Source organism: Cherax quadricarinatus, chromosome 67 (assembly GCF_038502225.1).
Source record: "Cherax quadricarinatus isolate ZL_2023a chromosome 67, ASM3850222v1, whole genome shotgun sequence".
In the NCBI taxonomy this organism is placed as follows: Eukaryota; Metazoa; Arthropoda; class Malacostraca; order Decapoda; family Parastacidae; genus Cherax; species Cherax quadricarinatus.
This window is the reverse complement of record NC_091358.1, coordinates 22953793-22979596: the sequence shown is the minus strand read 5'-3', so window position 1 is coordinate 22979596 and position 25804 is coordinate 22953793. Positions and strand designations below refer to the sequence as shown.

General features: G+C 42.9%; 1 protein-coding gene across 1 annotated transcript in view; it reads left to right on the top strand.

Moving 5' to 3' along the window:
* DCX-EMAP (Doublecortin-domain-containing echinoderm-microtubule-associated protein) overlaps window positions 1-25804 on the top strand; it is a gene marked incomplete at its 5' end in the record, with an annotated part of 107205 nt that overhangs the window by 22786 nt on the left and 58615 nt on the right. The window contains 4 exons of the mRNA XM_070099472.1: window positions 2641-2705; window positions 3205-3373; window positions 5259-5408; window positions 15762-15933. Of these exons, the coding sequence (XP_069955573.1) occupies window positions 2641-2705; window positions 3205-3373; window positions 5259-5408; window positions 15762-15933 (556 nt within the window). The remainder of the gene's footprint in view (window positions 1-2640; window positions 2706-3204; window positions 3374-5258; window positions 5409-15761; window positions 15934-25804) is intronic.

Genomic DNA, 25804 nt, shown 5'->3' with positions numbered 1-25804 from the left:
GTTTGTACCTCTCCTGCTGTTACTGATGCTCCCAGAGTCTACTCTGTTACCTACTCCTCTTGTCGTCTCCAGTACTTGGAAGAGACTGGTCCCTCTGACAGACTCAAAGAATACACAAATAATGTTCTTTTCTATTATGTTACAGATCTCAGTCATCCTATTAACTGGTTTTGTGTTAAAACTGTCTACACTACTTGTAGCTTTCACAGTCACTGTCTTGTTGATGCTTCACTTATACACAACTTATACACAACTTATACACAACTTATACACAACTTATACACAACTTTGTCTCGATGCTTTCCTGTCTCATTACTTTGTTAAATATACCAAACTTCACAACACTCGTGACTTGACCTGATCTTTATCTTCTCTTCTTCTTACTTCTTCTTTCCAATAGTTTTTTTTCTTTCTTTCTTCTGCCCAGATGGGTTCTCTCCTTCAGTTTTTCTCTCCTGTGTTTCTGGTGCCATCTTCGTGGGCCAGTAGTTCTCCTGAAGTGCTCCTTTTTCTTGTCATTACACTATTTACACTACTACTTCTACTACTACTATTACTACTGTTACTACTACTACCACTACTACTACTGCTACGCATATCCTGGTAGACAACACTATCGCTTCACACGCACAGAGTCCGGGTTCGACCCTCATCAAGGGTAGAAACACTGGGCATATTTCCTTACACCTGCTGTCCCTGTTCACCTAGCAAGCAAGTACCTGGGTGTTAGTGAACTGGTGTGGGTGGCATCCTGGGGGGACAAGTTTGAAGGATCACAATGGAAAACAGAACAGACAGTCCTTGATGGCGTGCTGACTTTCTTGGATTATCCTGAGTGGCTAACCCTCCAGGGTTAAAAATCCCAACAAAACCTTATCTGACTACTCCTACTACTACTCCTACTACTACTCCTACTACTACTCCTACTACTACTCCTACTACTACTACTACTACTACTCCTACTACTACTACTACTACTACTACTACTACCACCTCCTGTCTTCCTCTCTATGTCCCGTCCAAGTCGTCCTCTCACATAAACACTGGCTCCCTCACCTCCGTGTCTTAGTGTGACTTGTTAATGTTCCAAGTGGGACCGATACCTTCTTGTGTATTGTTACACTCACCGTACTGTGACCTCAGTTATCATTAGTTATCAGTTATCGTTAGATATCAATTATAATTAGTTGTCAATCATTAGTTATCAGTTGTCAATCATTAGTTATCAGTTATTTCTTATCATTCAGTTATCATCAGTTATAAGTTAACAGTTATTACTTATCAATCGTTTATCTCTAGTTATTTATTATCATCTATTATTAGTTACCATTATTCATAAAAAAATTTTGTACCTACTTACCTCAATTGATGAACCTACTTACTTCACTTGATAAACCTACTGACCTCACCTGATAAACCTACTTACCTCACTTGATGAACCTACTTACTTCACTTGATAAACCTACTGACCTCACCTGATAAACCTACTTACCTCACTTGTTGCACCTACTTACCTCACTTGATGTACCTACTTACCCCACTTCATGAACCTACTTACCTCACTTGATGTACCTACTTACCCCACTTAATGAACCTACTTACCTCACTTATTGTACCTATTTACCTCGCTTGATGAACCTACTTACCTCACTTGTACTTACTTACCTCACTTGATGAACCTACTTATCTAACTTGTTGTACCTACTTACCTAACTTGTTGTACTTACTTACCTCACTTGATGAACCTACTTATCTAACTTGTTGTACCTACTTACCTCACTTGTTGCACCTACTTACCTCACTTGATGAACCTGCTTACCTTCCTTGATGAACCTACTTACCTCACTTGTTGCACCTACTTGCCTCACTTGTTCCTACTTACCTCACTTGTACCTACTTACCTCACTAGATGAACCTACTTACTTCACTTGTTGTACCAACTTACTTCACTTGTCGTACCTACTTACCTCACTTGTTGCACCTACTTACCTCACTTGATGAACCTACTTACCTCACTTATTGCACCTATTTACCTCACTTGATGAACCTATTTACCCCACTTGTTTTACCTACTTACCTCACTTGATGAACTTACTTACCTCACTTGTTGTACCTACTTACCTCACTTGTTGCACCTACTTACTTCACTTGATGAACCTACTTACCTCACTTGTACCTACTTACCTCACTTATCGTACCTACTTACCTCACTTGTTGCACCTACTTACCTCACTTGTTGTACCTACTTACCTCACTTGATGAACCTACTTACCTCACTTGTTGCACCTACTTACTTCACTTGATGAACCTACTTACTTCACTTGTTGCACCTACTTACCTCACTTATCGTACCTACTTACCTCACTTGTTGCACCTACTTACCTCACTTGTTGTACCTACTTACCTTACTTGATGAACCTACTTACCTCACTTGTTGCACCTACTTACCTCACTTGATGAACCTACTTACTTCACTTGTTGTACCTACTTACCTCACTTGCTGTACCTACTTAGTTCACTTGATGTACCTACTCACCTCACTTGATGAACTTACTTACGTCACCTAATGTACCTACTAACATCAGTATGCCTACTTACTGACTTGAAGTACATATTTACCTCTCCTAATTTCCTTGACAGAAGAGGTACCAAAACTGCTAAAAGATCGACCTTACGTAGGTACACCAGCGAACCTACCCTCAAGGGTGAGTACCTAATTAACCATCAAGGGTGAGTACCTAATTAACCATCAAAGGTGAGTACCTAATTGACCCTCAAGAGTGAGTACCTAATTAACACTCAAAGTTGAGTACCTAATTAACCCTCAAGAGTGAGTACCTGATTAATTCTCAAATGTGAATACCTAATTAACCCTGAAGAGTGAGTACCTAATTAACCCTCAAGGGTGATTACCTAATTAACCTTCAAGGGTGAATACCGATATATACGTATATATTTTTATGTTTATCTATAAGTATCTATATCTATGTATATCTATAAGCAAATATATCTATCAATCTATCTTTCTCTCTCGCTATATATAATATATATATATATATATATATATATATATATATATATATATATATATATATATATATATATATATATATATATACCTATTAAAAAGTATCTTTAAGTATTTTTAAGTATCATTAAGTATCTGTAAGTAGTATCTTTAGGTATGTATATGTATGCCAACAGAGGCAGCAGAGGACACTGAAGCAGAATCACCAGCAGCAGCAGAGATTGTAAGTAGCGGCAGTTCGGCAGTAGTTACTATCAGAGGTCAGAGGAAAGTGCTACCTGCCCCTACACACCTGTTGACACACCTGCCCAGCCTACCCAGGGCAAGACTAGAACTCAACTGGGTGTATCCTTTTCTATACTGGTGTATGGGGGGGTGTATACAGCTGCTAGTGTGTTGTATACTGGTGTATGGTGGGTGTAAACACCTGCTAGTGTGTTGTATACTGGTGTATGGAGGGTGTATACACCTACTAGTGTGTTGTATACTGGTGTATGGTGAGTGTATACATCTGCTAGCGTGTTGTATACTGGTGTATGGTGGGTGTATACACCTGCTAGTGTGTTGTATACTGGTGTATGGTGGGTGTATACACCTACTAGTGTGTTGTTTACTGGTGTATGGGGTGTATACATCTGCTAGTGTGTTGTATACTGGTGTATGGTGGGTGTATACACCTACTAGTGTGTTGTATACTGGTGTATGGTGGGTGTATACACCTGCTAGTGTGTTGTATACTGGTGTATGGTGGGTGTATACACCTGCTAGTGTGTTGTATACTGGTGTATGGTGGGTGTATACACCTGCTAGTGTGTTGTATACTGGTATATGGTGGTGTATACACCTGCTAGTGTGTTGTATACTGGTGTAAGGTGGGTGTATACACCTGCTGGTGTGTTGTATACTGGTGTATGGTGGGTGTATACACCTGCTGGTGTGTTGTATACTGGTGTATGGTGGTATATACACCTGCTAGTGTGTTGTATACTGGTGTATGGTGGTATATACACCTGCTGGTGTGTTGTATACTGGTGTATGTGGGTGTATACACTTGCTAGTGTGTTGTATACTGGTGTATGGTGGTATATACACCTGCTGGTATGTTGTATACTGGTGTATGTGGGTGTATACACCTGCTGGTGTGTTGTATACTGGTGTATGTGGGTGTATACACCTGTTGGTGTGTTTTATACTGGTGTATGGTGGGTATGTACACCTGCTAGTATGTTGTATACTGGTATATGGTGGATATATACACTTGCTAGCGTGTTGTATACTGGTGTATGGTGGGTATATACACCTGCTAGTGTGTTGTATACTGGTGTATGATGGGTGTATATACCTGTTGGTGTATTGTATACTGGTGTATAATTGGTGTATACACTTGCTGGAGTGTTGTATACTAGTGTATAGTGGAGAATACACTTGCTGGTGTATTCGTTGTATGACCGGATTATACGTTGATATCATGTATTATCATCTGAATGATAGAGAATTATACACGTCTAGGCCTAGTTGCAGCCTACTAGTCTTGCTAGTTTATTTTCTTTTAATAAACTAATAGGTACTAGTAGCACTAGTACTGTATTTCTTAACTAGTACTAGTAGCACTAGTACTGTATTTCTTAACTAGTACTAGTAGCACTAGTACTGTATTTCTTAACTAGTACTAATGTTTGTCCTTAACTAGATCTACTAGTTCTAGTAATAGTGATACTAGTGTTTATCCTCGTTAATCATTACTACTAGTACTAATACTTCGTTTGTCCCTAACTAGTACTAGGTGTACTAGGTTGTGTCTTCATTAGCTAGCACTAGTGCTAGTGACTGTCTTAACATTACTGGTACTATTAGTGATTGGCTTCTGAAACTAGTATTAATAGCATTAGTACTAGTGATTGTCTTTAACTATTACTAGTTCTAGTAGTTCTAGCACGAGTGTTTGCCCTTCATAACTAGTACTAGTAGTACTAGAGTTTGTTTTCCTTAATTATTACTAGTACTATATTACTAGTGACTGTCTACCTTAACTAGTATAAATACTAGTAGTGTTAATGACTGTCTTCCTTAACTAGTACTAGTGGTACCATTGACAGCCTTCTTTAACTAGTACAAGTACTAGTAGTATTAATGACTTTTTTAACTAGTATTGGTACTAGTAACACTAATGCTAGTGTTTGTCTTCCACAACTAGTACAAGTGAGTGTCTTCCTTGACAAGTAACTAACAGTTATGGGTACCGGGGTATGGATACCCAGAGGAACTTGTGGGTACTGACGTCAGGTGAGCTGGTGTATTACGTGGCTGCTGTTGTTGTACTGCTGGATCATACACACAATACACAGAGACATTATACTGAGCATACCGAGGATATACAGTGGTGAGTATTGTTATATTGTGTTGTACTCACCTAATTGTGGCTGCAGGGGTTGAGTCTCAGCTCCTGGCCTCGCATCTTCACTGGTCGCTACTAGGTCCTCTCCCTGCTCCAAAAGCTTTATCATGCCTCGTCTTAAAGCTGTGTATGGCTCCTGCCTCCACTACATCACTTGCCAGACTATTCCACTTCCTAATAACTCTGTGGCTGAAGAAATACTTCCTAACATCCCTTTGGCTCATCTGAGTCTTCAACTTCCAATTGTGACCCCTTGTTTCTATGTCCCCTCTCTGGAACATCCTGTCTCTGTCCACCTTGTCTATTCCTCGCAGTATTTTGTATGTCGTTATCATGTCTCCCATGACCCTCCTGTCCTCCAGTGTCGTCAGGCCGATTTCCCTCAACCTTTCTTCGTAGGACATTCCCCTGAGTTCTGGATCTAACCTTATTGCAAACCTTTGCACTTTCTCTAATTCCTTGATGTGCTTGACCAGGTGTGGGTTCCAAACTGGTGCTGCATACTCCAGTATGGGCCTGACGTACACAGTGTACAGTCTTGAACGATTCCTTATTAAGGTATCGGAATGCTGTTCTCAGGTTTGCCAGGCGCCCGTATGCTGCAGAAGTTATCTGGTTGATGTGTGCTTCCGGAGACATGCTCGGTGTTATACTCACCCCAAGATCTTTCTCCTTGAGCGAGGTTTGCAGTCTTCGGCCATCTAGCCTATACTCCGTCTGCGGTCTTCTTTGCCCTTCCCCGATCTTCATGACTTTGCATTTGACAGGGTTAAATTCAAGAAGCCAGTTGCTGGACCAGGTGTCCAGCCTGTCCAGGTCTCTTTGAAGTCCTGCCTGGTCCTCATCTGATTTAATTCTCCTCATTAACTTCACATCATCTGCGAACAGGGACACTTCTGAGTCTAACCCTTCTATCATGTCGTTCACATATACCAAAAATAGCACTGGTCCTAGAACTGACCCCTGTGGGACCCCGCTCGTCACAGGTGCCCACAGTGATACCTCATCACGTACCATGACTCGTTGTTGCCTCCCTGTCAGGTATTCTCTGATCCTTTGCAGTGCCCTTCCTGTAATACGTGCCTGATCCTCTACCTTCTGCACTAATCTCTTGTAGTTATTGTACACTGCTAGTTACTGTATAGTGCTAGTTAATATACACTTCTAGTCACTTCACACTGCTAATTACTGTACACCACTAGTTATGTACACTGCTAGCTACTGTACACCACTAGTTATGTACACTGCTAGTTACACAAATAACCCGCACATAAAAGAGAGAAGCTTACGACGACGTTTCGGTCCGACTTGGACCATTGACAAAGTCACACTAAACAGGTCGAGCAGGATGGCTATATATAGGCAGGAAGAGGTGGAGGTAGTAGTAGTAGTAGTAGTAGTAGTAGTAGTAGTAGTAGTAGTAGTAGTAGTAGTACAAGAATTGTATATAATACCGACAAGATGAAATAAAGACACATGCACAACACCCGGGCATCCCCATCGTAGACGTTTCGCCATCCATCCAGCCACTGGATGGCGAAACGTCCACAACAAAGACAACCAGACGCCGCACATGTGTCTTAATTTCATCAGTAGTTGTAGAAGTAGTAGAAGAAGAAGAGGTAGTAGTAGTGGTAGAAGTGGGAAATAAGGATGACGAGCCAGTCAAAAACAAAGGAAGGGGAGCACTGCAAGAGAGCTAGATGCCCACAGAGGGAGAGCAAGCGCACAGAGGTGCGTGAAAGGGGAAGTGGTGAAATAAAATAAATGAAGGAACAGAAACACGAGACAGGAGAGAGAAAGACAACCCAGAGGAGAAAAGGAAAGAGGAAAGGGGAAGAGGAAGAAGAAGAAGAAAAAAAAGAGGATTCAGGTTAAGTCACGGGTGTTCTGAAGTTTGGAGCATTTTACAATGTAGTGGGAGAGGAAGGCATCTACAGAGACGAAGCCAAGGCTAAGGTTCATACAAGGAAAGTTGTGTATTAGAGAGGATTCAACTAGACGGCGACTGTTCGAGTTGGAAGTAGGGAAGACAGTTTTAGCAGAAGACCAGTCAATAGGATGGCTATGATCTCTGACGTGACAGAAAAGAGCATTGTTAGTGTCGGCAAGCCTAACACTATTTTTGTGCTCCCTAAGTCTGTCAGAAAGAGATCGACCAGTTTCTCCGAAGTATTGAAGAGGACAGGAGGAGCAAGAAATAGAGTAGACACCAGGAACATCTGTAGAGGGAGGAGAGGTATGAACGAGATTAGTGCGAAGAGTGTTAGTCTAAGGGACGGAGAGAATTGTTGAGATTAGAAAGACCGGAAATGTAGGGAAGGCAGAGGATAGAAGAGTTCCCATGAGTAGAGAGTTTGGGAGAGAAGAAATTGCGTTTAGCACGTGAGAGGGCAGAGTCTATGAAATGGGAAGGGTAGCCAAGACGGGAGAACGAATTATGAAGAGTGGAAATTTCTGCTGGAAGGAACTGAGAATCACAGATGCGGAGGGCACGGAGAAAGAGGGAGATAAGAACACTTTTCTTGACAGGGGAAGCATGATAGGAAAACTAGTTATGTACACTGCTAGTTATTGTACACTGCTAGTTATTGTACACGGAAAAGGAAAAACCTGTATCTGAGCGGTGGACATGGACATCAAGGAAAGGAAGCAAGGAATTAGATTCCCATTCAGCTTTAAACTTAATGGAAGGGGCAAGATTATTAAGAGCTTCAAGAAAAGGTTGGAAGAGACTGGAGTCATGAGGCCACAGAGCAAAGATGTCATCCACATAGCGGAGCCAGAGTGAAGGTTGCACATCGAGGGTAGGAAGAAGAACAGTCTCGAAGTATTCCATGTAAAGATTAGCAAGGACAGGAGAGAGAGGAGAGCCCATAGCCACACCGAAGGTTTGAGAATAATATTTCCCTTGGAAGGAAAAGGAGTTAGAGTCCACACAGAGGCGGATAAGATCAAGAAAGACATCAGTGGGGATAGGGAGATGAAGAAACCCTTCATGGGCCTTCTCTCTAAGGAAATCAAGGACATCATCAAGAGGGACATTGGTGAAGAGGGACTCAACGTCAAGACTAAGCATCTTACAGGTTGGGAGAGAGCGAACCCGTTCAGTGAAGTCTTGAGAGTGACGGAGGTGGGCAGGAGAAAAAGTACCAAGAAAGGGAGTGAGGGTTTTGGCCAGCCAAGAAGCAAGAGAATAAGAACGGGTTCGCTCTCTCCCAACCTGTAAGATGCTTAGTCTTGACGTTGAGTCCCTCTTCACCAATGTCCCTCTTGATGATGTCCTTGATTTCCTTAGAGAGAAGGCCCATGAAGGGTTTCTTCATCTCCCTATCCCCACTGATGTCTTTCTTGATCTGATCCGCCTCTGTGTGGACTCTAACTCCTTTTCCTTCCAAGGGAAATATTATTCTCAAACCTTCGGTGTCGCTATGGGCTCTCCTCTCTCTCCTGTCCTTGCTAGTTATGTACACTGCTAGTTATGTACACTGCTAGTTATGTACACTGCTAGTTATGTACACTGCTAGTTACTGTACACCACTAGTTATGTACACTGCTAGTTATGTACACTGCTAATTACTGTACACCACTAGTTATGTACACTGCTAGTTATGTACACTGCTAGTTGCTGTACACCACTAGTTATGTACACTGCTAGTTATGTACACTGCTAATTACTGTACACCACTAGTTATGTACACTGCTAGTTACTGTATACTGCTAGTTATGTACATTGCTAGTTACTGTACACTGCTAGTTACTGTACAATGCTAGTTACTGTACACTGCTAGTTACCGTACACTGCTAGTTATTGTACACTGCTAGTTACTGTACACTGCTAGTTACTGTACACTGCTAGTTATTGTACACTGCTAGTTACTGTACACTGCTAGTTACTGTACACTGCTAGTTACTGTACACTGCTAGTTACTGTACACTGCTAGTTACTGTACACTGCTAGTTACTGTATAGTGCTAGTTACTGTACACTGCTAGTTACTGTACACTGCTAGTTACTGTACACTGCTAGTTACTGTACACTGCTAGTTACTGTACACTGCTAGTTATTGTACACTGCTAGTTATTGTACACTGCTAGTTACTGTACACTGCTAGTTACTGTACACTGCTAGTTACTGTACACTGTTAGTTACTGTACACTGCTAGTTACTGTATAGTGCTAGTTACTGTACACTGCTAGTTACTGTACACTGCTAGTTACTGTATAGTGCTAGTTACTGTATACTGCTAGTTACTGTACACTGCTAGTTACTGTACACTGCTAGTTACTGTATAGTGCTAGTTACTGTACACTGCTAGTTACTGTACACTGCTAGTTACTGTACACTGCTAGTTATTGTACACTGCTAGTTATGTACACTGCTAGTTACTGTACACTGCTAGTTACTGTATACTGCTAGTTATTGTACACTGCTAGTTATGAACACTGCTAGTTACTGTACACTGCTAGTTATTGTACACTGCTAGTTACTGTACACTGCTAGCTACTGTACACCACTAGTTATTGTACACCACTAGTTATTGTACACTGCTAGTTATTGCACACTGCTAGTTATTGTACACTGCTAGCTACTGTACACTGCTAGCTACTGTACACCACTAGTTATTGTACACTGCTAGTTATTGTACACTGCTAGTTACTGTACACTGCTAGTTACTGTACACCACTAGTTATTGCACACTGCTAGTTATTGTACACTGCTAGTTGTTGTACACTGCTAGTTATTGTACACTGCTAGTTATTGTACACTGCTAGTTACTGTATACTGTTAGCTACTGTACACCACTAGTTATTGTACACTGCTAGTTATTGTACACTGCTAGTTAATGTACACTGTTAGTTAATGTACACTGCTAGTTACTGTACACTGGTAGTTACTGTACACTGCTAGTTACTGTACACTGCTTGCTTCTATACACCACTAGTTATTGTTCACTGCTAGTTATTGCACACTGCTAGCTACTGTACACCACTAGTTATTGTACACTGCTAGTTATTGTACACTGCTAGTTACTGTACACTGCTAGCTACTGTACACTGCTTGCTTCTATACACCACTAGTTATTGTTCACTGCTAGTTATTGCACACTGCTAGCTACTGTACACCACTAGTTATTGTACACTGATAGTTACTGTACACTGCTAGTTACTGTACACCACTAGTTATTGCACACTGCTAGTTATTGTACACTGCTAGTTGTTGTACACTGCTAGTTATTGTACACTGCTAGTTATTGTACACTGCTAGTTACTGTATACTGTTAGCTACTGTACACCACTAGTTATTGTGCTAGTTATTGTGCACTGCTAGTTATGTACACTGCTAGTTATGTACACTGCTAGTTACTGTACACTGCTAGTTACTGTACACTGCTAGTTACTGTACACTGCTAGTTACTGTACACTGCTAGTTATTGTACACTGCTGGTTACTGTACACTGCTAGTTACTGTACACTGCTAGTTATTGTACACTGCTAGTTATGTACACTGCTAGTTATGTACACTGCTAGTTACTGTACACTGCTAGTTACTGTGCACTGCTAGTTACTGTACACTGCTAGTTATTGTACACTGCTAGTTATGTACACTGCTAGTTATTGTACACTGCTAGTTATTGTACACTGCTAGTTAATGTACACTGTTAGTTAATGTACACTGCTAGTTACTGTACACTGGTAGTTACTGTACACCACTAGTTATTGTACACTGCTAGTTATTGTACACTGCTAGTTGTTGTACACTGCTAGTTATTGTACACTGCTAGTTATTGTACACTGCTAGTTAATGTACACTGTTAGTTAATGTACACTGCTAGTTACTGTACACTGGTAGTTACTGTACACCACTAGTTATTGTACACCACTAGTTATTGTACACTGCTAGTTATTGTACACTGATAGTTACTGTACACTGCTAGTTACTGTACACTGCTAGCTACTGTACACCACTAGTTATTGCACACTGCTAGTTATTGTACACTGCTAGCTACTGTACACTGCTAGCTACTGTACACCACTAGTTATTGTACACTGCTAGTTATTGTACACTGATAGTTACTGTACACTGCTAGCTACTGTACACCACTAGTTATTGTACACTGCTAGTTATTGTACACTGCTAGTTAATGTACACTGCTAGTTACTGTACACTGCTAGTTATTGTACACTGCTAGTTATGTACACTGCTAGTTACTGTACACTGCTAGTTACTGTACACTGCTAGTTACTGTACACTGCTAGCTACTGTACACAACTAGTTATTGCACACTGCTAGTTATTGTACACTGCTAGCTACTGTACACTGCTAGCTACTGTACACCACTAGTTATTGTACACTGCTAGTTATTGTACACTGCTAGCTACTGTACACTGCTAGCTACTGTACACCACTAGTTATTGTACACTGCTAGTTATTGTACACTGCTAGTTACTGTACACTGCTAGTTACTGTACACCACTAGTTATTGCACACTGCTAGTTATTGTACACTGCTAGTTATTGTACACTGCTAGTTATTGTACACTGCTAGTTATTGTACACTGCTAGTTACTGTATACTGTTAGCTACTGTACACCACTAGTTATTGTACACTGCTATTTATTGTACACTGCTAGTTATTGTACACTGCTAGTTAATGTACACTGTTAGTTAATGTACACTGCTAGTTACTGTACACTGGTAGTTACTGTACACTGCTAGTTACTGTACACTGCTAGTTACTGTATACTGCTTGCTTCTATACACCACTAGTTATTGTACACTGCTAGTTATTGCACACTGCTAGCTACTGTACACCACTAGTTATTGTACACTGCTGGTTATTGTACACTGCTAGTTATTGTACACTGCTAGTTGCTGTACACTGCTAGTTGCTGTACACTGCTAGCTACTGTACACCACTAGTTATTGTACTCTGCTAGTTATTGTACACTGCTAGTTATTGTACACTGCTAGTTATTGTACACTGCTAGTTGCTGTACACTGCTAGCTACTGTACACCACTAGTTATTGTACTCTGCTAGTTATTGTACACTGCTAGTTATTGTACACTGCTAGTTATTGTACACTGCTAGTTATTGTACACTGCTAGCTACTGTACACCACTAGTTATTGTACACTGCTAGTTATTGTACACTGCTAGTTATTGTACACTGCTAGTTATTGTACACTGCTAGTTATTGTACGCTGCTAGTTATTGTACACTGCTAGTTATTGTACACTGCTAGCTACTGTACACCACTGGAGTTTACCTGGACAGAGTTCCGGGGGTCAACGCCCCCGCGGCCCGGTCTGTGACCAGGCCTCCTGGTGGATCAGAGCCTGATCAACCAGGCTGTTACTGCTGGCTGCACGCAAACCAACGTACGAGCCACAGCCCGGCTGGTCAGGTACCGACTTTAGGTGCTTGTCCAGTGCCAGCTTGAAGACTGCCAGGGGTCTGTTGGTAATCCCCCTTATGTGTGCTGGGAGGCAGTTGAACAGTCTCGGGCCCCTGACACTTATTTTATGGTCTCTTAACGTGCTAGTGACACCCCTGCTTTTCATTGGGGGGATGTTGCATCGTCTGCCAAGTCTTTTGCTTTCGTAGTGAGTGATTTTCGTGTGCAAGTTCGGTACTAGTCCCTCTAGGATTTTCCAGGTGTATATAATCATGTATCTCTCCCTCCTGCGTTCCAGGGAATACAGGTTTAGGAACCTCAAGCGCTCCCAGTAATTGAGGTGTTTTATCTCCGTTATGCGCGCCGTGAAGGTTCTCTGTACATTTTCTAGGTCAGCAATTTCACCTACCTTGAAAGGTGCTGTTAGTGTTCAGCAATATTCCAGCCTAGATAGAACAAGTGACCTGAAGAGTGTCATCATGGGCTTGGCCTCCCTAGTTTTGAAGGTTCTCATTATCCATCCTGTCATTTTTCTAGCAGATGCGATTGATACAATGTTATGGTCCTTGAAGGTGAGATCCTCCGACATGATCACTCCCAGGTCTTTGACGTTGGTGTTTCGCTCTATTTTGTGGCCAGAATTTGTTTTGTACTCTGATGAAGATTTAATTTCCTCGTGTTTACCATATCTGAGTAATTGAAATTTCTCATCGTTGAACTTCATATTGTTTTCTGCAGCCCACTGAAAGATTTGGTTGATGTCCGCCTGGAGCCTTGCAGTGTCTGCAATGGAAGACACTGTCATGCAGATTCGGGTGTCATCTGCAAAGGAAGACACGGTGCTGTGGCTGACATCCTTGTCTATGTCAGATATGAGGATGAGGAACAAGATGGGAGCGAGTACTGTGCCTTGTGGAACAGAGCTTTTCACCGTAGCTGCCTCGGACTTTACTCTGTTGACGACTACTCTCTGTGTTCTGTTTGTGAGGAAATTATAGATCCATCGACCGACTTTTCCTGTTATTCCTTTAGCACGCATTTTGTGCGCTATTATGCCATGGTCACACTTGTTGAAGGCTTTTGCAAAGTCTGTATATATTACATCTGCATTCTTTTTGTCTTCTAGTGCATTTAGGACCTTGTCGTAGTGATCCAATAGTTGAGACAGTCAGGAGCGACCTGTTCTAAACCCATGTTGCCCTGGGTTGTGTAATTTATGGGTTTCTAGATGGGTGGTGATCTTGCTTCTTAGGACCCTTTCAAAGTTTTTATGATATGGGATGTTAGTGCTGTCGGTCTGTAGTTCTTTGCTGTTGCTTTACTGCCACCTTTGTGGAGTGGGGCTATGTCTGTTGTTTTTAGTAACTGTGGGACGACCCCCGTGTCCATGCTCCCTCTCCATAGGATGGAAAAGGCTCGTGATAGGGGCTTCTTGCAGTTCTTGATGAACACTAGTTCCATGAGTCTGGCCCTGGGGCAGAGTGCACGGGCATGTTATTGTACACTGCTGGTTATTGTACACTGCTAGTTATTGTACACTGCTAGTTATTGTACACTGCTAGTTATTGTACACTGCTAGTTAATGTACACTGCTAGTTAATGTACACTGCTAGTTACTGTACACCACTAGTTATTGTACACTGCTAGTTAATGTACACTGCTAGTTAATGTACACTGCTAGTTACTGTACACTGCTAGTTACTGTACACCACTAGTTATTGTACACTGCTAGTTAATGTACACTGCTAGTTACTGTACACTGCTAGTTACTGTACACCACTAGTTATTGTACACTGCTAGTTAATGTACACTGCTAGTTACTTTACACTGCTAGTTACTGTACACTGCTAGTTACTGTACACTGCTAGTTACTTTGCACTGCTAGTTACTTTACACTGCTAGTTACTGTACACTGCTAGTTACTGTACACTGCTAGTTACTTTGCACTACTAGTTACTTTACACTGCTAGCTACTGTACACTGCTAGTTACTGTACACTGCTAGTTACTTTGCACTGCTAGTTACTTTACACTGCTAGCTACTGTACACTGCTAGTTACTGTACACTGCTAGTTACTGTACACTGCTATTTACTTTGCACTGCTAGTTACTTTACACTGCTAGCTACTGTACACTGCTAGTTATTGTACACTGCTAGTTACTGTACACTGCTAGCTACTGTACACTGCTAGTTACTTTACACTGCTAGCTACTGTACACTGCTAGTTACTTTACACTGCTAGTTACTTTGCACTGCTAGTTACTTTACACTGCTAGTTACTTTACACTGCTAGCTACTGTACAATACCTGTCTGATACATGTTCATTTATGCCCTAACATTAATATATTTTTTATTAATTTGTTTATCATTCAGTGGCATGTGGTACAGGGTAGCAATAATGGGAGTCAGTGTGCGTCCCTCTGGTTGCTCGGTAAACATCGATAATAATAGTCCAGTTCAGTCCAGACGCTCTGCAGCATATCTGGTGTTATCATACCAACTGCATCACTCATCGAAATTGTCAGCTCCTCCAGGGTTGCAGGTGGTGGTGGCCACTTGCAGAGGACACCGGACCTAACTGTTTGCGACTTCTTTCTTTGAGGGTACGTGAAGAGCACAGTTTACTTACCACCATTACCAGAAGAGCGTCTGGAGCGAACTGCACCATCACATCGATGTTTACCGAGCAACCAGAGGGGCGCACACTGACTCCCTTAATGCTACCTTATACCGCATGACACTGAACGATATCCTGCATCTGAAGCTACTAACTCTGAAAGCTTATTACAATAACGTTACGTGTTATACCTGTATAAAATCAGGGAGCGTTTTTGTGATCACCCTGTGTTTTAAAATTCCGGTTAATGCAGACATCTGCCTAACAATAAATCCGCTTAAGTTAGTTTATTTACGCTAAACCTTGGTACTGTTCTTTCAGCTTGGCACTGCACCCGTCACGTGACCTGGTGGCATCAGGGCAAGGGGCAGGCAGAGCTAGGGAAGCCAGTGCCCAGCTGAGGGTATGGCACACACGTACCCTAGCAACCCTCCACGTGTTGGGCAACAAGCAGCTAGGCGTGGGCATCCTAGCTGTGGCATTCTCAACCAAGGTGGGTATCAAGGAAGGTGGGTATTAACCCTGGTGGGTATCAACCCTGGTGAGTATCAACCCTGGTGGGTATCAACCAAAGTGGGTATCAACCCTGGTGGGTATTAACCCTGGTGGGTATCAACCAAGGTGGATATTAACCAAGGTGGGTATCAACCAAGGTGGAGAGCAACCAAGGTGGGTATCAACCAAGGTGGAGATCAACCAAGGTGGGTATCGACCAAGGTGGGGATCAACCAAGGTGGGTATCAACCAAGGTGGGTATCAACCCTGGTGGGTATCAACCAAGGTGGGTATCAACCCAGGTGGGTATCAACCAAGGTGGGTATCAACCAAGGTGGGTATCAACCAAGGTGGGTATCAACCCTGGTGGGTATCAACCCAGTTGGGTATCAACCAAGGTGGGTATCAACCAAGGTGGGTATCAACCAAGGTGGGTATCAACCCTGGTGGGTATCAACCCTGGTGGGTATCAACCAAGGTGGGTATCAACCAAGGTGGGTATCAACCAAGGTGGATATCAACCAAGGTGGGTATCAGCCAAGGTGGGTATCAACCAAGGTGGGTATCAACCAAGGTGGGTATCAACCAAGGTGGGTATCAACCAAGGTGGGTATCAACCCTGGTGGGTATCAACCCTGGTGGGTATCAACCAAGGTGGGTATCAACCAAGGTGGGTATCAACCAAGGTGGATATCAACCAAGGTGGGTATCAGCCAAGGTGGGTATCAACCAAGGTGGGTATCAACCAAGGTGGGTATCAACCAAGGTGGGTATCAACCAAGGTGGGTATCAACCAAGGTGGGTATCAACTAAGGTGGGTATCAACCAAGGTGGGTATCAGCCAAGGTGGGTATCAACCAAGGTGGGTATCAACCAAGGTGGGTATCAACCAAGGTGGGTATCAACCAAGGTGGGTATCAACCAAGGTGGGTATCAACTAAGGTGGGTATCAACCAAGGTGGGTATCAGCCAAGGTGGGTATCAACCAAGGTGGGTATCAACCAAGGTGGGTATCAACCAAGGTGGGTATCAACCAAGGTGGGTATCAACCCTGGTGGGTATCAACCCTGGTGGGTATCAACCAAGGTGGGTATCAACCAAGGTGGGTATCAACCAAGGTGGGTATCAACCAAGGTGGGTATCAACCAAGGTGGGTATCAACCAAGGTGGGTATCAACCAAGGTGGGTATCAACTAAGGTGGGTATCAACCAAGGTGGGTATCAGCCAAGGTGGGTATCAACCAAGGTGGGTATCAACCAAGGTGGGTATCAACCAAGGTGGGTATCAACCAAGGTGGGTATCAACCAAGGTGGGTATCAACCAAGGTGGGTATCAACCCTGGTGGGTATCAACCAAGGTGGGTATCAACCAAGGTGGGTATCAGCCAAGGTGGGTATCAACCAAGGTGGGTATCAGCCAAGGTGGGTATCAACCAAGGTGGGTATCAACCAAGGTGGGTATCAGCCAAGGTGGGTATCAACCAAGGTGGGTATCAACCAAGGTGGGTATCAACCAAGGTGGGTATCAACCAAGGTGGGTATCAACCAAGGTGGGTATCAACCAAGGTGGGTATCATCCAAGGTGGGTATCAACCAAGGTGGGTATCAGCCAAGGTGGGTATCAACCAAGGTGGGTATCAACTAAGGTGGGTATCAACCAAGGTGGGTATCAACCAAGGTGGGTATCAACCAAGGTGGGTATCAACCAAGGTGGGTATCAACCAAGGTGGGTATCAACCAAGGTGGGTATCAACCAAGGTGGGTATCAACCAAGGTGGGTATCAACCAAGGTGAGTATCAACCAAGGTGGGTATCAACCAAGGTGGGTATCAACCAAGGTGAGTATCAACCAAGGTGGGTATCAACCAAGGTGGGTATCAACCAAGGTGAGTATCAACCAAGGTGGGTATCAACCAAGGTGGGTATCAACCAAGGTGAGTATCAACCAAGGTGGGTATCAACCAAGGTGGGTATCAACCAAGGTGAGTATCAACCAAGGTGGGTATCAACCAAGGTGGGTATCAACCAAGGTGAGTATCAACCAAGGTGGGTATCAACCAAGGTGGGTATCAACCAAGGTGGGTATCAACCAAGGTGGGTATCAACCAAGGTGGGTATCAACCAAGGTGGGTATCAACCAAGGTGAGTATCAACCAAGGTGGGTATCAACCAAGGTGGGTATCAACCAAGGTGGGTATCAACCAAGGTGGGTATCAACCAAGGTGAGTATCAACCAAGGTGGATATCAACCAAGGTGGGTATCAACCAAGGTGGGTATCAACCAAGGTGAGTATCAACCAAGGTGGGTATCAACCAAGGTGGGTATCAACCAAGGTGGGTATCAACCAAGGTGGGTATCAACCAAGGTGGGTATCAACCAAGGTGAGTATCAACAACAGTTGTATTATTGTGTCGAAAATCTCGTTCTAATTTCCCAGACGTTGACAGAGCGTCCCTGGGTGTCCCACAATGCGTCCCTGGGTGTCCCACAGAGCGTCCCTGGGTGTCCCACAGAGCGTCCCTGGGTGTCCCACAATGCGTCCCTGGGTGTCCCACAGAGCGTCCCTGGGTGTCCCACAGAGCGTCCCTGGGTGTCCCACAATGCGTCCCTGGGTGTCCCACAATGCGTCCCTGAGTGTCCCACAGAGCGTCCCTGGGTGTCCCACAGAGCGTCCCTGGGTGTCCCACAATGCGTCCCTGGGTGTCCCACAATGCGTCCCTGGGTGTCCCACAGAGCGTCCCTGGGTGTCCCACAGAGCGTCCCTGGGTGTCCCACAATGCGTCCCTGGGTGTCCCACAATGCGTCCCTGGGTGTCCCACAATGCGTCCCTGGGTGTCCCACAGAGCGTCCCTGGGTGTCCCACAGAGCGTCCCTGGGTGTCCCACAATGCGTCCCTGGGTGTCCCACAATGCGTCCCTGGGTGTCCCACAATGCGTCCCTGGGTGTCCCACAGAGCGTCCCTGGGTGTCCCACAGAGCATCCCTGAGTGTCCCATAGTCCTTTATATGCTAATGTACTGTACACTACGACTTATACGTATTTAAGCTAAGTTAGAGTTAGAATTTAACTAAGTATTGTGTTGCGGATCACAAGCTACACAGTTGTGTTGCAGATCACAAGCTATACAGTTGTGTTGCAGATCACAAGCTACACAGTTGTGTTGCAGATCACAAGCTATACAGTTGTGTTGCAGATCACAAGCTACACAGTTGTGTTGCAGATCACAAGCTATACAGTTGTGTTGCGGATCACAAGCTACACAGTTGTGTTGCAGATCACAAGCTATACAGTTGTGTTGCAGATCACAAGCTACACAGTTGTGTTGCAGATCACAAGCTACACAGTTGTGTTGCAGATCACAAGCTACACAGTTGTGTTGCAGATCACAAGCTACACAGTTGTGTTGCAGATCACAAGCTACACAGTTGTGTTGCAGATCACAAGCTACACAGTTGTGTTGCAGATCACAAGCTACACAGTTGTGTTGCAGATCACAAGCTACACAGTTGTGTTGCAGATCACAAGCTATACAGTTGTGTTGCAGATCACAAGCTACACAGTTGTGTTGCAGATCACAAGCTACACAGTTGTGTTGCAGATCACAAGCTACACAGTTGTGTTGCAGATCACAAGCTACACAGTTGTGTTGCGGATCACAAGCTACACAGTTGTGTTGCAGATCACAAGCTACACAGTTGTGTTGCAGATCACAAGCTACACAGTTGTGTTGCAGATCACAAGCTACCCAGTTGTGTTGCAGATCACAAGCTACACAGTTGTGTTGCAGATCTCTGAGAGAAGGTCACACCTCTACAACACAACTGTCATCAAAGATTCAAGTTAAACCATAAATTAAGGAAGGATCCAGGACTTCACCTTAGGAAACCAAATCAAATGCCATAGTAATTATGATCAAGTTAGATTATAGGGGCAAAATGAACATGTAATTAGGTACCTCAGGCGTCCCTTAACTTGCCAGTTTCCTCTGTGAGTGCCTCATTTAATAGTAATTACATACCTTGTCTTTTGGAGATCATGAAAGAACAGGGAAGTTTGGCACATGTATCCACCAGAGATTCCTCCTTCTACTGCCTGATCACACTGCCCAGTGTCAGGATGGTCGTACGTATATGTTCTTCTACTGCCTGATCACACTGCCCAGTGTCAGGATGGTCGTACGTATATGTTCTTCTACTGCCTGATCACACTGCCCAGTGTCAGGATGGTCGTACGTATATGTTCTTCTACTGCCTGATCACACTGCCCAGTGTCAGGATGGTCGTACGTATATGTTCTTCTACTGCCTGATCACACTGCCCAGTGTCAGGATGGTCGTACGTATATGTTCTTCTACTGCCTGATCACACTGCCCAGTGTCAGGATGGTCGTACGTATATGTTCTTCTACTGCCTGATCACACTGACCAGTGTCAGGATGGTCGTACGTATATGTTCTTCTACTGCCTGATCACACTGCCCAGTGTCAGGATGGTCGTACGTATATGTTCTTCTACTGCCTGATCACACTGCCCAGTGTCAGGATGGTCGTACGTATATGTTCTTCTACTGCCTGATCACACTGCCCAGTGTCAGGATGGTCGTACGTATATGTTCTTCTACTGCCTGATCACACTGCCCAGTGTCAGGATGGTCGTACGTATATGTTCTTCTACTGCCTGATCACACTGCCCAGTGTCAGGATGGTCGTACGTATATGTTCTTCTACTGCCTGATCACACTGCCCAGTGTCAGGATGGTCGTACGTATATGTTCTTCTACTGCCTGATCACACTGACCAGTGTCAGGATGGTCGTACGTATATGTTCTTCTACTGCCTGATCACACTGACCAGTGTCAGGATGGTCGTACGTATATGTTCTTCTACTGCCTGATCACACTGGTATATGTTCTTCTACTGCCTGATGGTCGTACGTATATGTTCTTCTACTGCCTGATCACACTGTCCAGTGTCAGGATGGTCGTACGTATATGTTCTTCTACTGCCTGATCACACTGCCCAGTGTCAGGATGGTCGTACGTATATGTTCTTCTACTGCCTGATCACACTGCCCAGTGTCAGGATGGTCGTACGTATATGTTCTTCTACTGCCTGATCACACTGCCCAGTGTCAGGATGGTCGTACGTATATGTTCTTCTACTGCCTGATCACACTGCCCAGTGTCAGGATGGTCGTACGTATATGTTCTTCTACTGCCTGATCACACTGCCCAGTGTCAGGATGGTCGTACGTATATGTTCTTCTACTGCCTGATCACACTGCCCAGTGTCAGGATGGTCGTACGTATATGTTCTTCTACTGCCTGATCACACTGCCCAGTGTCAGGATGGTCGTACGTATATGTTCTTCTACTGCCTGATCACACTGCCCAGTGTCAGGATGGTCGTACGTATATGTTCTTCTACTGCCTGATCACACTGCCCAGTGTCAGGATGGTCGTACGTATATGTTCTTCTACTGCCTGATCACACTGCCCAGTGTCAGGATGGTCGTACGTATATGTTCTTCTACTGCCTGATCACACTGCCCAGTGTCAGGATGGTCGTACGTATATGTTCTTCTACTGCCTGATCACACTGCCCAGTGTCAGGATGGTCGTACGTATATGTTCTTCTACTGCCTGATCACACTGCCCAGTGTCAGGATGGTCGTACGTATATGTTCTTCTACTGCCTGATCACACTGTGTCCAGTGTCAGGATGGTGTCAGGATACGTAGATGTTCTTCTACTGCCTGATCACACTGCCCAGTGTCAGGATGGTCGTACGTATATGTTCTTCTACTGCCTGATCACACTGCCCAGTGTCAGGATGGTCGTACGTATATGTTCTTCTACTGCCTGATCACACTGCCCAGTGTCAGGATGGTCGTACGTATATGTTCTTCTACTGCCTGATCACACTGTCCAGTGTCAGGATGGTCGTACGTATATGTTCTTCTACTGCCTGATCACACTGCCCAGTGTCAGGATGGTCGTACGTATATGTTCTTCTACTGCCTGATCACACTGCCCAGTGTCAGGATGGTCGTACGTATATGTTCTTCTACTGCCTGATCACACTGCCCAGTGTCAGGATGGTCGTACGTATATGTTCTTCTACTGCCTGATCACACTGCCCAGTGTCAGGATGGTCGTACGTATATGTTAATTCAGTGTCAGGATGGTCACACTGCCCAGTGTCAGGATGGTCGTACGTATATGTTCTTCTACTGCCTGATCACACTGCCCAGTGTCAGGATGGTCGTACGTATATGTTAATTCAGGTAATGTAGGCCTAGGCTGGCAGGTGTCTCGTCTGGAGTCCACAGTGACTCATTATGGATTACTAACCTAACAACCATGGTATCACAACAGTGGTATTCTCTAGCATGGTATCACAACAGTGGTATTCTCTAGCATGGTATCACAACAGTGGTATTCTCTAGCATGGTATCACAACAGTGGTATTATCTAGTATGGTATCACAACAGTGGTATTATCTAGTATGGTATCACAACAGTGGTATTCTCTAGTATGGTATCACAACAGTGGTATTCTCTAGTATGGTATCACAACAGTGGTATTCTCTAGTATGGTATCACAACAGTGGTATTCTCTAGTATGGTATCACAACAGTGGTATTATTAACCATGGTATCACAACAGTGGTATTACTATACATGGTATCACAACAGTGGTATTATTAACAATTCTCTAGTATGGTATCACAACAGTGGTATTCAGTATTATTAACATGGTATGGTATTACTATACATGGTATCACAACAGTGGTATTATTAACCATGGTATCACACCAGTGGTATTACTAACCATGGTATCACAACAGTGGTATTACTAACCATGTTATCACAACAGTGGTATTATTAACCATGGTATCACAACAGTGGTATTACTAACCATGGTATCACAACAGTGGTATTATTAACCATGGTATCACAACAGCGGTATTATTAACCGTGGTATCACAACAGTGATATTACTAACCATGGTATCACAACAGTGGTATTATTAACCATGGTATCACAACAGTGGTATTATTAACCATGGTATCACAACAGTGGTATTATTAACCGTGGTATCACAACAGTGGTATTACTAACCATGGTATCACAACAGTGGTATTACTAACCATGGTATCACAACAGTTGTATTACTAACCATGGTATCACAACAGTGGTATTATGAACCATGGTATCACAACAGTGGTATTACTAACCATGGTATCACAACAGTGGTATTATTAACCATGGTATCACAACAGTGGTATTATTAACCATGGTATCACAACAGTGGTATTATTAACCATGGTATCACAACAGTGGTATTATTAACCGTGGTATCACAACAGTGGTATTACTAACCATGGTATCACAACAGTGGTATTATTAACCATGGTATCACAACAGTGGTATTACTAAACATGGTATCACAACAGTGGTATTATTAACCATGGTATCACAACAGTGGTATTATTAACCATGGTATCACAACAGTGGTATTATTAACCATGGTATAACAACAGTGGTGTTATTAACCATGGTATCACAACAGTGGTATTATTAACCGTGGTATCACAACAGTGGTATTACTAACCATGGTATCACAACAGTGGTATTATTAACCATGGTATCACAACAGTGGTATTATTAACCATGGTATCACAACAGTGGTATTATTAACCATGGTATCACAACAGTGGTATTACTAACCATGGTATCACAACAGTGGTATTATTAACCATGGTATCACAACAGTGGTATTACTAACCATGGTATCACAACAGTGGTATTATTAACCATGGTATCACAACAGTGGTATTATTAACCATGGCATCACAACAGTGGTATTATTAACCATGGTATCACAACAGTGGTATTACTAACCATGGTATCACAACAGTGGTATTATTAACCGTGGTATCACAACAGTGGTATTACTAACCATGGTATCACAACAGTGGTATTACTAACCATGGTATCACAACAGTGGTATTACTAACCATGGTATCACAACAGTGGTATTACTAACCATGGTATCACAACAGTGGTATTGCTAACCATGGTATCACAACAGTGGTATTACTAACCATGGTATCACAACAGTGGTATTATTAACCATGGTATCACAACAGTGGTATTACTAACCATGGTATCACAACAGTGGTATTATTAACCATGGTATCACAACAGTTGTATTACTAACCATGGTATCACAACAGTGGTATTACTAACCATGGTATCACAACAGTGGTATTATTAACCATGGTATCACAACAGTGGTATTATTAACCATGGTATCACAACAGTGGTATTATTAACCGTGGTATCACAACAGTGGTATTATTAACCATTATTAACCGTGGTATCACAACAGTGGTATTACTACAATCACAACAGTGGTATTATTAACCATGGTATCACAACAGTGGTATTATTAACCATGGTATCACAACAGTGGTATTATTAACCGTGGTATCACAACAGTGGTATTACTAACCATGGTATCACAACAGTGGTATTATTAACCATGGTATCACAACAGTGGTATTATTAACCATGGTATCACAACAGTGGTATTATTAACCATGGTATCACAACAGTGGTATTATTAACCATGGTATCACAACAGTGGTATTATTAACCATGGTATCACAACAGTGGTATTGTTAACCATGTATCACAACAGTGGTATTATTAACCATGGTATCACAACAGTGGTATTATTAACCATGGTATCACAACAGTGGTATTATTAACCGTGGTATCACAACAGTGGTATTATTAACCATGGTATCACAACAGTGGTATTGTTAACCATGGTATCACAACAGTTGTATTACTAACCATGGTATCACAACAGTGGTATTACTAACCATGGTATCACAACAGTGGTATTATTAACCATGGTATCACAACAGTGGTATTAACCATGGTATCACAACAGTGGTATTACTAACCATGGAATCACAACAGTGGTATTATTAACCATGGTATCACAACAGTGGTATTACTAAACATGGTATCACAACAGTGGTATTATTAACCATGGTATCACAACAGTGGTATTATTAACCATGGTATCACAACAGTGGTATTATTAACCATGGTATCACAACAGTGGTATTATTAACCATGGTATCACATACAGTGGTATTATTAACCGTGGTATCACAACAGTGGTATTACTAACCTTGGTATCACAACAGTGGTATTATTAACCAGGGTATCACAACAGTGGTATTATTAACCATGGTATCACAACAGTGGTATTATTAACCATGGTATCACAACAGTGGTATTACTAACCATGGTATCACAACAGTGGTATTATTAACCATGGTATCACAACAGTGGTATTACTAACCATGGTATCACAACAGTGGTATTATTAACCATGGTATCACAACAGTGGTATTATTAACCATGGTATCACAACAGTGGTATTATTATCCATGGTATCACAACAGTGGTATTACTAACCATGGTATCACAACAGTGGTATTATTAACCATGGTATCACAACAGTGGTATTACTAACCATGGTATCACAACAGTGGTATTACTAACCATGGTATCACAACAGTGGTATTACTAACCATGGTATCACAACAGTGGTATTACTAACCATGGTATCACAACAGTGGTATTGCTAACCATGGTATCACAACAGTGGTATTACTAACCATGGTATCACAACAGTGGTATTATTAACCATGGTATCACAACAGTGGTATTACTAACCATGGTATCACAACAGTGGTATTATTAACCATGGTATCACAACTGTGGTATTACTAACCATGGTATCACAACAGTGGTATTACTAACCATGGTATCACAACAGTGGTAT